This window comes from Pleurodeles waltl, chromosome 10, assembly GCF_031143425.1.
Source record: "Pleurodeles waltl isolate 20211129_DDA chromosome 10, aPleWal1.hap1.20221129, whole genome shotgun sequence".
NCBI lineage: Eukaryota > Metazoa > Chordata > Amphibia > Caudata > Salamandridae > Pleurodeles > Pleurodeles waltl.
This window is the reverse complement of record NC_090449.1, coordinates 64,390,076-64,404,892: the sequence shown is the minus strand read 5'-3', so window position 1 is coordinate 64,404,892 and position 14,817 is coordinate 64,390,076. Positions and strand designations below refer to the sequence as shown.

Below are 14,817 nucleotides of genomic sequence, written 5' to 3'. Positions count from 1 at the left end.
TTGAGACTGCCACTCTGCCTGTTGCTTTGTTGTGCTGGCCTACTGCTTGCTTATTCTGTCCTGGGAATGAAAGAAACTGGCCTTTACTTTCTGTGTCCTACATCTAAGATTCTTCAAGGGCTTGAGTGGAGCTTCCCCCTTGGTAAGAGGTCTTGAAGCAATCAAAGACTTTACCTGCCAGCACCTGGGCTCTCTTGCCGAACGTCCTGACTTGTCAAGTGGTGCCCAATCCACTCCTTAGCTCTTGGGAGTGGGTCCTGGTGATCTGAAGTAGAAAATCCATGCATCGACTGCCTCCACCGCTGTGAACTGATGCATCGCTGGATAGATCAGATGTAGTGCCTGCATTGCCTCTGCAGAATCGACGCAATGCCTGCTTTGCTGCTGTAAACCAACACAGCAAGTCTGGATTTTCGACACCTCGTTCCTGGGTGCCAATTTCTTTGACACCTCCCCTGACAGTAAGGAGCCGACGCATCACCTCTTTGCGACCGCAAAGAACCTATGAACCTCCTTCCCTGGCAATGAGGAACCAACGAGTTGCTTGCTTTTCTGGCTCCTCACCTCCCCTACACCTGTTCTCGTCTTTAATTTTTGACACACCTAAGGTTCTTTGCCCTAAAACAAACACATCCATTGATTTCTATGAACTCGAGCTATAGTTATCTTAGGGCACAAGTTACAGTTACTTGAAATAACTAACTATACCAGCTGAGTTTCTATGGTTTTGTACATTTAAAATGTGAGCCTAACTTGAAATGAGGAGACTGGTTGGAAGTGGTTTGCACCCGGTCCTGTTTTTAAAGGGAATTTCTGTTATTTTTTTCCCCTTCTATTTCTGAACTATAACATCCCAGTAATCATTTTTTTAATTTATTTTTTTAATTTTTTTTTTTTATGCAAAAGTAATGTTTATTATACTTTAACTGAACCACCGCTCCGCAGGGCCCTCCGCTGTGCACAGCGAACGTTGGCTGCCCGGGCCTGCGGCCAACCCCCTATAAACGACCCAGCGCCACGCATGACCTTTGGTAGTTTTTAGTGATGGTAATAAGTTCTTAGGGTTCAGTATATAGGGTAGTATATAGGGACAGTATGGCATTTTAGGTTCAGGCATGGATTGTGTATAGGTCTGTGTTTTTTAGGGTACAGGCATGGGCAGTGTGTAGGGTTAGCATGCAGTATTTAGAGTTTAGGGATAGGTACTGTATAGAAAAGGGTGATTATAAAATGAGTGTATAGTTAAAATGACATTATTTACAATAAATTAATAGTAAATATATTTGAATGTTTTTAGCATTAACACTTGTTAATTTAGAATATTTAAACCGAATTTTAAACACTTATTGTTTCTATAGAGACAAAAAAATTATACGCATGTTGAAAAAATATATTTATAAGTGTATGTATGCATTTAAACCGAAATGCATATATTTATGTATTAGTATATGTTGTAAAGGGTTAATAATACGTAACCTGCAAAGTAAATGCATTGATGTAAGCATCTGATGCAAAGGCACCCCAGATGTAGATACGTAATAGTTACTCCTGATGTAATTTCAGCTGTCACAGCTTGTGTAGTAATGACTGACATTCAGTCATTCTTGTTGCTTTCCACATTCATTTGACAGGGACTCAGTAATATGTAATTGGTATCTGTCGATGTGCTGGGCACCCTGTTCACCTCACTGCAGTCTAAACTCTTGGCGTTGTGTAAGGTTTTCCTTGTGTAGTTTATGCTCTAGTAAACCTATGGTGCTGCATTTTACTGTGATTGAGTTTGTCAAGGAGTCTCGCTATGCTGTGCAGCAGTGTGAAGCTGCTGCTCATTATATCTTGTGCAAAACTGCAATGCGGGTGAGCAAAGGACTGACAGGATCTCTCCCAGGACTCTTCGTTCGTGAGATATCGCGTCGCAATGACAGTAGCTCCATGAAAATCAAAGCCTCCTTTGCTCTGCCCGGTCTGTCGTCTTTAGGTGATCCTCCAGTAAGATGCACGTGCATGCCTAAATATATAACCAGACTGCTGTTTCACGCCTTTGTAGATGAAGGCGTTTCGTGAGCACTGTAAGACCTAAGTGGGAAATGGTTTCTTTGCTTTTTCCTTGCTTCAGCATATGGTTGATGCTCTTTCTGTGTTGCATCAAGGACTGCACGTCATTCGCAGGTTTAACTGTTCGGTCTTATGCTCGGAGGACTGGGCACTTCTGTCTTTTGCTTGCACTTTGCTATGAGAATGTCTTTTGATCGCTAATAGCTGACCGACTGCAACGCCTAATACAGCGGGTGCCCCTTTAGAGTCATAACGCTTGTGTTGTAACACTAGTAGACTAGATGAGATTCTGCCTCTAGCTTTGTCTTTCTGGTCGTATAAGGAAGTGACTGCTTTAACTATTTGAGACTGCGCAGTTCTTAATTTACTGGAATCGATTGTTGCACAATATTAATACACCCTTTAGGCAAACAAAAAGATCTTGGCACTGTGCATAATTTTGTTCTAACCAGCCGTTTACTGTTAGCACAGATCACTGGCCAGTGCCAAGACAACATACAGCAACCGACTAAAGAGACACTTGACTTCAAGTGAGGTCTTTTTTATACAAATGCATTATAAGTCTATTGTAAAATGTCTGTCTTCTACCTCGTTAGGAGGAATCCATTCCATGTTGCGTGTGAGTGACAAACCACTAGGAGTATGTTTTACGATGTTCTGTTGAAGTATATTGCGCAGCACTGATGGTCACGCAGCTGCTAGTGCATTGCCATTTTGTGAATAACTTGTCCATACCACAGCAAGTTTAGATGAAGCAGCACTGATCGCTGTATGCTGCAGTGAGTATGAGATGGGGTGCTGTCCCAAGCTGGACTGTGCATGGAACTTGCAGACCACCCTGTCCACTGCCTGTGCCTGGCAAGAGCTCAGGCCTCTTGTAGGGCATGTGCAACCTTCTGCTTTGTAAGTAGATAGGACAGTGAGCTGGAAGATTTGGACTGCACTTCCTCTGTGTTATAGCATCATAGAGCAGTCTACTGGCTATTACCAAAGATTTCCGCTTTTTCGAAGAAGCCGCTTTTTACTATCAGTGGCTTATTGAAAAGTGTTCTTGTTGTGAAGGAACAGTTATTTTGAAGCACTGTTCTCAAGCTGATGTGTTGTCTTTGTGTGAATTGAAGATTAATTCTATTTAAAAATGCAACTTTTAAAAACTATTGAGATGAATTTGGATGGAAGGTTATGGTGATAACGAGAAAATAGGGTGTCTGTGTACTCTATAGCTATTTCAGAGGGGCTGGTGCTCTGGGCAGGGACAGATTTTATCAGGAGGCGTAGAGCGAAAATGTGTTCTTCAGATTACTTTCTGCATCTTGTTGAAACTCGCAGTCAAGTTTAAAAAAAATACCGATGAAAAGCTTTATTTAAGTAATGGTTATTACTGGTAATGAATTCAGTATCACTTAATATGAATTTTGTGTGGCGAGCATTCTAGTGGCCGTGTAAGGTTTGATGTGGTACGAATTGTGTGCCTCCCATAACAGTAAATTATTTGCTTCTTTGGCAGCTTTTAAAGTTTTGTAAACCGTGCAGTGCTGAGAAAAGGTCACCTGGTTTTGTAGTCTTACTCTTAGTCTGTGTTGTCTTATAATGTGGTTCCATAAAATGTCATTTGTGATCAGTGAAATTATTTTTACTTTTCTTTTTCAGAACATGTATGTACTCTGTATATTTTTATATCATTGGATATTGACATATTTTCCTTTCGTGCCTAAGTACAGAAATCATATGGCACTAAGCTTTATGAAAGGAAGCAAATGCTGCCCTGATAGCTGTAAGATTTGCAGAAGCTTCCTTTGGGGGGATGATTATGTGTTATTTGTGTATATTGAGTGGAGCCCTTTTTTCTGCCAGTCACGATGCGACACCAGACAGTATCAAAGCACTTCTGTCTTCAGAGATGCATGCATGGCTTACAGAAGGTAGGCAACCACACGAGACAGGAATTCTGCAACCTTGTATTTAGTGAACCCATCCCAGATGCTAAGCAAGAAAAAAGTTATAGATAACGTGTAGGTTCAAATATGTACAGGGTGTCATGTTTTTCCTGATTTCTATAGTGTTATGTCTTCCGCTGTGTTGTAAACCTCCATGAAAGCTGTGCGCTTTTTTCTTTTTTCTGTTTCAGATAGTGTTAACTGAGATGTATTTCGATGGTTTTCATCGCTCCTTCGCAGATACAGATGATTTGGACACAATTCATGAAAGTGACTCTATCTTTGCCTTCGAAACACTTGAAATCTTTCGGCATGAAGGAGTTCAGACTCCTCGAGGTAAAGTGAGTTTGCTGCTCTTCTGCAAATTAGCATGATTTGTTAAGCGACTGCTGTATGCAAACACAGCATCAGAAGTTTTCGTGGGAAGTCCAGTGTTTTACTCAGTCTAGGGAGTGGTTCTGAATGGTGCTATGTTATGATTTAACAAGTTTTGGCTCGACAGAGCAGTGATATGGTGTGCATAAGGAGGGAACAGCTCAGATTTAGTAACTGAAAGGCTCCCACTCCTTCACTGAATAATAGGATGACAACATTGCCTTTGTGGCATATTACTTTGGCACATCCTGCACCCTGTCAGAAAAAGATTCTGATATACTTGACTCCTCTCTGGGAATTATTTAACTTGTCAGCAATCTTTTTTTTTTCCTTTCTAGTCTATTATGCTTTATCTTATTCTTCAAATAAAATACTTTTACATTGCTTAGTAACACAAGTCAGAAAGGGATTGAGTCGGTGTATTGTGTGTTTATAGTTTGACCCCTTACTTAGCCAATAGTGTGATGTGCTCCAGGTTAATACTGTCTTAGGTTTAGTAGTAGAGTTGAGTTTCAGGTCAGGAATTTATCTGAATGTCAAGGAAGGAACGATTTATTTGTAAGATTGCAGAGTTTGTAACCAGAAAGTAGAAGCCACCTGTGAACAGAGGTTGCCTGTACAAAATATAGGGAGCATGCACTTGGACAGATTTGCATATGGCTCATAATATTGACGGATGTTTGAATAAGTAGAATGGGGGTATGCAGTGAATCACACGTTGCAGCAGTGTAGCCCTTAGAGACATTGATTGGGGCTCTGAAGGAGTGAAAGGTGAATTTGAGTAGGGCTTGTTTGTGTAGAACAGATGGGTGTATATTAAAGAAATCGTAACTGTACAAATTGACAGTTGAGGTCCTAGAGGGATGTCTCATTGCTGTTAAATTGAACTGTAAGCTTGTGGACTGTGAAAAGGATGTAATTAATTATGAGTTTGGGATGCTTTGATTTAAGGGAATTTATCTTAGGACTATCTGAAGCAAGAGCCTGGTCACAATTAATAATACTTTGTTTGGAGATAAAAAATGTAGCGCTCCACAACTGATTAACGCTCGCTGAGAGAAACAGAAGGGCCATAGGACAGTGCCTCGAACTATGCCAACTAATTAACAAATAGGACTAGAACTGGAAGCAGCAGGGTAGTTGGGCTACCCCATGTGCTGCTGGCAGAGCTTCCAGCAGACATGATTGGCAAGAGCATGTCCTTGTTAATCGTATTGAAGGTGGTAGAGAAGAGAATGAAGGATAATGGGTTATGGGGAAAAGTTACTATAAAAATGGACACATGTGAGAGCCATCTCAGTGGAGTTTGATCTGCAGAACCCTGGCTGTAAAGGATGATAATGGCGAGATACTGGGTAAGTCTATTAAGACGTGGAGGGTGTGGATGGTTTAGCTGTTAGATTGTATGGCAATGAAGCAGGGACTGTAGTTTGGGTTAAGAGTGGTTAAATAGGGAGCCTGCGTGAGAGTGTAGAAGAGGGTTTCACTTTTTAGGGATTTTGGAAGCTGAATGTTTGAGATGCAGGTAGAACATTAGCCAAGTGGAGCATGGAGAATATTTAGATTGGTATATAGCAACGGAGAGAGAAGAATCAGTTTAGGGCCTATGTGGTTGGGATCTCATAGGAGGTGAATATATGTGTTCCTTGACTCTTTACGTCATTCATAGAGACCATGGATTTGATATGGTATAGGGTTTGTAGCAATTGTAGGACCCTGGAGAAATGGTGTTGAGCCTACTCATGGCAACGTCTGGAAAGAACAAATGAGAGATTGGGATTTGGCTTTAATTGAACAGGTGAAGAGGGAAAATGCATCTATGGTCGAAATGTGTGACCCATAGTTAAGGTGGAGCTACAATGCATGTAGCAGGACATTGAGGGTAGGAAAAACAATGAAGCTTGAACTGAATGAGATAAAATGATTTCTCAGTGGGGTAGCTTGAGAAGCAGAGATTAATTGGTGTACCTATTGCAGTTGAAAAGGGATCCAATTTGGTGAGGATATTGATTCGGCACGGAGGGGTCGAAACAGTTTAAGTCATGTGGAAGGATGCCAGAAGAGGCAATCCTACAGGGGAGGATTTTTGCCAGTGGAGCGGGACAAATGTATTGGGTTAGAATTATGAAAATAAGGTGTGGAGTGGTTTATGTGGAGTGTTTCAGTTATCTTGTAAAACTAAGGCACTCTCAGGTCTGTTTGGTTTTACCAGAATTTGGTGGCTTTGGAGAGGATGCCCTCAACCCTATTGAGCTCCTAAAAGAACACTCCCTCAGGTCCTGAAGAACACTGAGGAGGAGGGTGTGCTCAAAACTGTTGAAGAAATTTGGATGGTGACCTCAGGAGGGTAACGGGAGTGTCTGCAGTGTGTGTGTGTGTGTGTGTGTGTGTGTGTCTGTGTGTGTTGCATAGTGCTTATGCAGGGTTGCTGCTGTAATTGTATTCTTTTGCTGGATGTAACTCTCAGTGAAAGTATAGAGACCTCACTTTCCATAAGTAGACTGAAAGCTTCTATGGTGAGGGGGAATCCAGACCTCCAAAGACATTGTACATAGAAGACGAGGTAGGATGGGATGAATACGTTGGATGTGGAGGGGGGTGTACCTTGTGAGAACTTGAAGTTTTTTGTGGAATAGAGAACCGGAAGAACTGGACTGGGGCATGATAAATGTGAGAACTGGGTGGTAGTTGAGGGAAACCAGAAGACAAAGCAAAGGAGCATAGAAGAAGACTGCTGGAAGGGAAGGCTGCAGAAGGACTTTGTGATGGAGGTGATAGATGACCTTGTGTGCAGTCCTTACATCTGCTTGTTGGTGGGGCCTTGCGGTTGAGAATGGACAGAAGAATGATAATACATTGGGGAAATTATTGCATTCTAAGTTGCTTCTTTTTTTCCTGTGGTCTGACTACCTGCCATCTTCTTTCTATTTTAAAGTTTCTACCAATAGGTTTGAGATTTCCTAATACCAACTGATATCCCAGCGTAGTAATGTTTAGGTTTTACTTGATAGAACAGCTGTGCTTTGACACGATGTGATTAAAAAAATAAAAATAAAAAAAATAACTTTGTAGAGTACTTTATAGATGGACTGTTGTTCCATGCAGATGTTGGTTCATCTGCTGAGTACAGTTTGTGATTTAGTCAAAGCTGTGTGCTTCCACAGAAAGAATGCTTAACATCCAAGCTGCTGTGATCATTTTTTTATCAAGCTGTGCAAGCCAGGGCTCTTTTACAAGTCATGATATTGTGTACAGTATGAGTTTGACCTGAAGTCCTTTAGGTCACACACATACCACTGTAATTCTCTGGCAGCAACACAGGTGGGAGGAGGAGGGCACTCTGGAGGAATGTGTTGCTGTATTGCAGGCCCAGTTTTCTTCCCACTCCCACCTCCCCTAATTCCTTTTTTGTCATCAAGTGTCATGACACTCCTTGAGATTGTTTTTTTTTTTTCTTTCCAAGTCTTTAGTCGTCATTACATCAAGGTAACCAAATACTACCCTTTCCTGAACACTGAACTCTTACTACCTCTGAAAGCTACCCTGCATTGTAAAAAGCCATTACCAAAGCCTAATGCTTCCCTTCCCTGAACACTAAAAAGCCTTTACTATCCCTTAACGTTTCCCAGCCATGAATCCTAAAGTCCTTACTACTGTTTAATGCTACCTTTCCGTGCCACCAAAACACCCTTACCATCCCTTAACGTAGCCCCTGCCTGAACCCTGAAAACTCCTTGCCACTCTTTAACAATACCCTTCCTTGAAGCCTAAAACCCCCTCACTGCCCTCTACAGCTACCATTTCCTACACCCTACAAAGCTTTTACTACCCCTTCACACTACCATACCAGAACTAAGAAAACATTTACTGCTCCTTAATATTGCTCTTCCACGAACAATACAATCCTCTTACTACCCCTATCCGGTGCACATAACAGAACCTAGGAAAATCTTGTTACTACTTCACCATCCCAGGACAATAAAAACCCTTACTACCGCTTAACACTACCCTCCCCTGAACCCTCAAATCCTTTACTACCCTTGAACCGACAAACTTCTTACTGCCCGTTAATGCTCACTCAGATGAAATAATGTGAAAAATCTGGACCATAATTATAGATTCCCCAAGTAAATTTTTATTTCCAAGGGGATCTTAATGATCCCGGTTGTGACTCCTGTAATTTCTATTGTCACGTTCCTCCCTGCAGGCATCAGTGCCCCATGTGGTGCCTGTAGTCTGAGGAGGAGTTACCAGATAATTTTATGGATGTTGTCATAAGTGGTGTTGAGCAACATAGGAAAAAGCATACCTCTTTGAAGAGTTACAAAAATGTTTTTTGGCTTCAGTGGAAGCACTTTCAGGACTCTGATGGAATATATTCTGCTGTTCATGTACAGTGGAACTGTGCGTATTGTTAATTTGGTGGGATGAGCACCTTGCCACTAATGGAGTCCTTTACAGAAAGTCCGATGTTTTGCTGTTATACCATAATTTGGTAATTGTGTTACCACAACCAGTAATCATGTTATTACTGCAAATTTACAGATAAATGTGTTAGCATAGTTTTGGTCTTATTTACTGAAGCTGTTGGTGTATAATTAGTACCAGCTTTTTGCCAGTGCTCTGCTATTAATAGCATGCAGTACATTTCTATTAATGCAAAAATAGTTTAATTTACTGAAAACTACTTGGCACACACTTTATTTGATTTTTTTTTTTTTTTTACAGCTTCCTTAATGCTCTAAATGACCCCAAAAGTAGTGTCAGTCAATAGCAAAATGCACCAGAAATTAGTGTACCCCTATTAATCTTTTGTAACAATGGTATCTTTGTAAAGTACCTTCCCTTATTAGGTCAGGCTTGACCACGCACCTACCTGTCTGGAGGACTTATTTTCAGCAATTCTTTAAAATACGCATAGGGCGGACTTTGTCACCTCATGTTGTCAGCTGGAGATGTATCATTCTGCCTTCCAGTAAGTGTTTCTGTTGGAATGCATGAGGGGCTCTTCTAAATCTAAAAAAATACACAACACAATTCATTTTCAGTACTTTTTGTCCTATATGTTTGCTACATTTTTCAAACATTGACATCGACACAGGGGGCTTGAATGTCACCAACAACATTTGTCCATACAGTGCGTGCAGACAGTATTTGTGAATGCCTGGGGTTTAATTCTTGGTACATTAAAGCTTGACCGGTTGATTTTGCCAGTGTTTGTTGTTTAGGGTGACCTGGCATAACCCTGTATAACCTCTTTCAGATGCAGTCCCAGTTTATAGTATAACTTAAATCTTGTATATACATTCAGCCTATTTCCCTGATCTCAGCCTTTCTTTCTAGTTAGTTCTTCTTAGGGCCTCCATATATATTCAGAAGCACTTCGGTGTACTCTAGATGCTGAAATACGCAACCCTTTCTTATGTCATGCCACACATAGTTTTGCCAGTCATAGCATGCAAGCTAGACCTCCTATGCTGTGGACAGTGTTATGACTTTCAGGCTTATTTATTTATTATATGTTGGCTCTAGTACCGTGTGTGGAGGGAGACTTTCTTGTATTTCGAAGACCAATAAAAAAAAAAAAAGTATATTTTTCCTTTCGGAAATGCAGAAGTTATTTCCGTATCTCACAGTGGTCAACCTAAAGATCCAGTTTGGTCCCATGTCAGTGTCTGGACATTTTCTTTTACAATGGTTTTAGGATTTTGATTCTATCAATATAAACTGAGTCATCGTCCTCCATATCCAGCCCCAATTTTTTATTTCTTCACCTCTTGCCACCAGAAGGAAACCAAATGCTCTTACTTGTTCTGCAGGTTTTCCTATAATCTCCCCTTTGTAAGTCAGTGCTCGTAATGTTGTGATGACCTCCCTATATTCCTACACATAAGCCACATGTCTTGTAATGGCTTCAGGGCCGTCGATCTAAATGTTTCACAGTGCCTTCCTTTCTTATTCACTTTATCCTGATCACATTCAGATTTTTGGCTTTTGAATAAGCTGTTTCCTCTTATTGCTACTCACTACGGATTCTGCAATTGTATTCCTCTGCGTCGCCAGAAGTGTAGGAAAATTGCTTGATTCTCTCTAACTATTACATAAAGAAACTGAGATGAGCTTATTCTTCTTCCTCTAGCCTATCATCTTTGTTTTTATGTGTCTCTTCATTTCTCTTAAAAAGGATATCCACATTCTTTCCGAAAGCCCCTCTTGTTAATTTCTTTCCTTAATTGTCCGCCCTACCACACATCTTGGTGTTGATAGAAGAGATTTAAAATTTGGCATGTGGACATGTATATGGCTTCTCATGTTGTTCATTGTATACACTATCTTGACTGGTAGATAGCAGCAGCTGTCTCCTTTTTAGGGATTTGTAGATGAAACCTCAGCTTGAGCACCTCATTGAAGAAATATAATGCTAGCTTGCTCAACATCTAACTTAAATCATTCTTGCAATCAACTTTTTTCAGGGACTGGGGTCCTTGTGACAATATGATGGCTAATGCTTACTTGATCACTAATGTTACCTTGACAAGCACTGTATGCTCCCCTCCACTTGGTGATTGCTTTTAGGCCTGTGAGTTAAGACCACCTCTCCACTAATGTGATGCTATCTCAGTTGCTTGCGTGGTAATTATGTTTTGCTTCCATCATAGGGAATGACTTTCTGTTTCCACTTTATTCTCACTATGATTCCCTCTGAAATTGCTGAAGATCAGCAAGCTCAAGTAGTTGTGCTGTTTTCTCACAGAATGGTCTTTGTTGCTGCTTTCATTCACAGTAGTTGACAGATCCTTGTGTAGTTCCACATTGGTGGAAATCCTGATTTATTCCAATTCACCTCAGCCTCTTGAGGTATGTATGTGGTCTACAGCACCTCCAAGGTTCTGGGCATGCATGTTTTGGACCGGGATCATGTCCCTGTTTTCAGTCTTAGATCACTGCCTGATAAAGTCTGGTTTATATCAATTTGCCTGTTACTCCACTATGGCCTGCAATTAGTATAGTTTACCTCTCAGTATGGCTGTGTCATGGACCTACTATTGTTGCAGATTGTAAAGTATTGGACAGTAGTTTTGTGCTAAAATCTTCCAAGTACTGTTATTCTGCATCCAAAAGTGCTTACGCTGTTTTCAGTGATGTGACAGTGGCTGACTTAGAGGAGGAGGACATTTATGGGATGCTCTATTATTATGGCCCAGTGGTGCCAAGCACGAAAAGCTGGAGAAGTGGTTTGCTGGTGTGGTCCAAATGAAGGCAAGAGAGTAGAATGTCTCTTACTAGATGTTGACAGCTAGCGTCTATTCCAGTTTATAGCACCTTTGGACTTTTACTTTTTCTGGCATATAAATCTACCGGACTGCTTTTCAGTTAGGTAGTTCTTTAGTTGTTAAATGTCTAACAAGTGTCTCTTTAGGGGGTCAGTCCTTAACAGCGGTAAATCGTTTTAGGCCAAGTCGCTGTAAATGTTGATTAACTTGTTAGTCTATTAATGTGAGTTGTAGGAGAAGTATTTGCTTAAGGAACTTCACTCATGTTAATCAATTAACTGCCTGAATAGGATTGTCTTATGGAGTTTCCTGAATCTTGGTCCATGGACACTCTGGTGTGTGGCTCCACATTTTCAAGTTTGAATCCAGTCTGAGTGCTCTTGCAAGATTTTGATCTTGGGCTCAGACAGATGTGTAAATGGTGGCTAATTTCTAAAGAAATCTTGGTATATTGTACGTAAGATCTTGAATTTACTCTTTGACTCGATTGAGAGAGTGCAGAGATTTCAGTGCCATTTGGTTGTGACATCTCAGGTCTTGCCTCCGGACAGCTTTAGCTGTCAGTTGCAGAAAGACTTTATATGGACAATACCGATGCTTATAGTAGGCCTTGGGTCAGCCAGATGCTTATCATTGGTTGACTTTCTTGTCTAACTCATTTACTTGCATCTTCTAAGATTTTCCTTTTTCTGTTTTGTCTATCCCTTGGAGCACAGGTTAATAACCATATTTTTACTGGGTGACATGTATCTTACCTCTGTTCACATTCAGTGATATACTTGTTTTCATTTGCTTTGAGCATTCTGTGGCTCTGCATGTGTTTTCTTGCTTTCGCCCCTACTCCCCTATGTTGTGCTTTCCACTTCACACCGCTGGCGCCCACTTGCATTCTTAATTTTTTAAGTCCACCATTATCCACCCCCTTCTTCCTAGCTCATCTGTTGCTTCCCACACCTCTCTGCTGCAGTTGCTTTTTTCAAGACGTGGAGCAGAGCATGGTTCTCGTTGGACTCTACTGTAGCCATCCTAATTTGATGTTCTGGGCAAATGATTGCCCAATGGCTAGGCCTAAATCGACATTGTCACTGGTCAGGCTGTAACTGCACATAGGAAAAGTTAAAGTATAGATTATGTACTTCAATATACTAGTTTTGACCTGCAAAAGCCAAGGAATCCATCCAAAGACTGTATGTAATGAAAATCCAATCTAATGGCAAAGTCAGGTTGTTAGTTACCTTTACCCTGACTGAATCTGCTGGAGGTTAAATTGCATTAGCTGTCCAGGAACCGGCCTAGTACTTGGTCTGAAATTCCTTCCAGGAGGTAAATACCTGAATGGGCAGAGATGGCTCCACAGACACACACACCTGCCATCTAGTGTTGGGCTCGGAGTGTTACAAGTTGTTTTTCTTCGAAGAAGTCTTTTCGAGTCATGAGACCGAGGGACTCCTCCCTTTCGGCTCCATTGCGCATGGGCGTCGACTCCATCTTAGTTTTTTTTTCCGCCATCGGGTTCGGACGTGTTCCTCTTTGCTCCGTGTTTCGGTTCGGAAAAGTTAGTTAACAATCGGAAAATTTGACGGTATTGTTTGCGCTCGGTATAGGGTTAGTGATAGCACATCGACACCGAAAAAAAGAAGAGCTCCGGCAGCGGGGCCTGGTCGGCACGACCGCGTGCGTCTTCAAGGCTCATGGAACGGACCCCATTCCACTTCTGCCCCAAATGCCACGCTAAGTATCCTTATACAGACCAACATTTGGTCTGTAATTTGTGTTTGTCCCCCGAACACAAAGAGGATACGTGCGAGGCCTGTCGGGCTTTTTGGTCGAAGAAGACACTGCGGGACCGGAGAGCTCGAAGACTTCAAATGGCTTTGACACTGGCCGGACACCCCGACGTCGAAGAAGAGGAGTGTAAAGAAATGGCTCCCTGTTGCAGTTACCCCCCACTTTTTGCCTGATACTGATGCTGACTTTACTGAGAAGTGTGCTGGGACCCTGCTAACCAGGCCCCAGCACCAGTGTTCTTTCACCTAAAATGTACCATTGTCTCCACAATTGGCACAACCCTGGCACCCAGGTAAGTCCCTTGTAACTGGTACCCCTGGTACCAAGGGCCCTGATGCCAGGGAAGGTCTGTAAGGGCTGCAGCATATCTTATGCCACCCTGGGGACCCCTCACTCAGCACAGACACACTGCTTGCCAGCTTGTGTGTGCTAGTGGGGATAAAATGACTAAGTCGACATGGCACTCCCCTCAGGGTGCCATGCCAACCTCACACTGCCTGTGGCATAGGTAAGTCACCCCTCTAGTAGGCCTTACAGCCCTAAGGCAGGGTGCACTATACCACAGGTGAGGGCATAGGTGCATGAGCACTATGCCCCCACAGTGTCTAAGCAAAACCTTAGACATTGTAAGTGCAGGGTAGCCATAAGAGTATATGGTCTGAGAGTCTGTCAAAAACGAACTCCACAGCTCCATAATGGCTACACTGAATACTGGGAAGTTTAGTACCAAACTTCTCAGAATAATAAACCCACACTGATGCCAGTGTTGGATTTATTAAAAAATGCGCACAGAGGGCATCTTAGAGCTGCCCCCTGTATTTTACCCAATTGTTCAGTGCAGGACTGACTGGTCTGTGCCAGCCTGCTGCTGAGAGACGAGTTTCTGACCTCATGCGGGGAGAGCATTTGTGCTCTCTGAGGACAGAAACAAAGCCTGCTCTGGGTGGAGGTGCTTCACACCTCCCCCCTGCAGGAACTGCAACACCTAGCAGTGAGCTTCAAAGGCTCAAGCTTCGTGTTACAGTGCCCCAGGGCACTCCAGCTAGTGGAGGTGCCCGCCCCCTGGACACAGCCCCCACTTTTGGCGGCAAGTCCAGGAGAGATAATGAGAAAAACAAGGAGGAGTCACTGGCCAGTCAGGACAGCCCCTAAGGTGTCCTGAGCTGAGGTGACTCTGACTTTTAGAAATCCTCCATCTTGCAGATGGAGGATTCCCCAATAGGAATAGGGATGTGCCCCCCTCCCCTCAGGGAGGAGCCACAAAGAGGGTGTACCCACCCTCAGGGCTAGTAGCCATTGGCTACTAACCCCCCAGACCTAAACACACCCTTAAATTTAGTATTTAAGGGCTCCCCTGAACCTAAGAATTTAGATTCCTGAAACTACAA

At 42.3% G+C, this 14,817-nt stretch overlaps 1 protein-coding gene across 1 annotated transcript in view; it reads left to right on the top strand.

Moving 5' to 3' along the window:
- USP31 (ubiquitin specific peptidase 31) overlaps positions 1 to 14,817 on the top strand; it is a 175,872-nt gene that overhangs the window by 52,805 nt on the left and 108,250 nt on the right. The window contains exon 6 of the mRNA XM_069209665.1: positions 4,184 to 4,328. Coding sequence (XP_069065766.1) covers positions 4,184 to 4,328 — 145 coding nt within the window. The remainder of the gene's footprint in view (positions 1 to 4,183; positions 4,329 to 14,817) is intronic.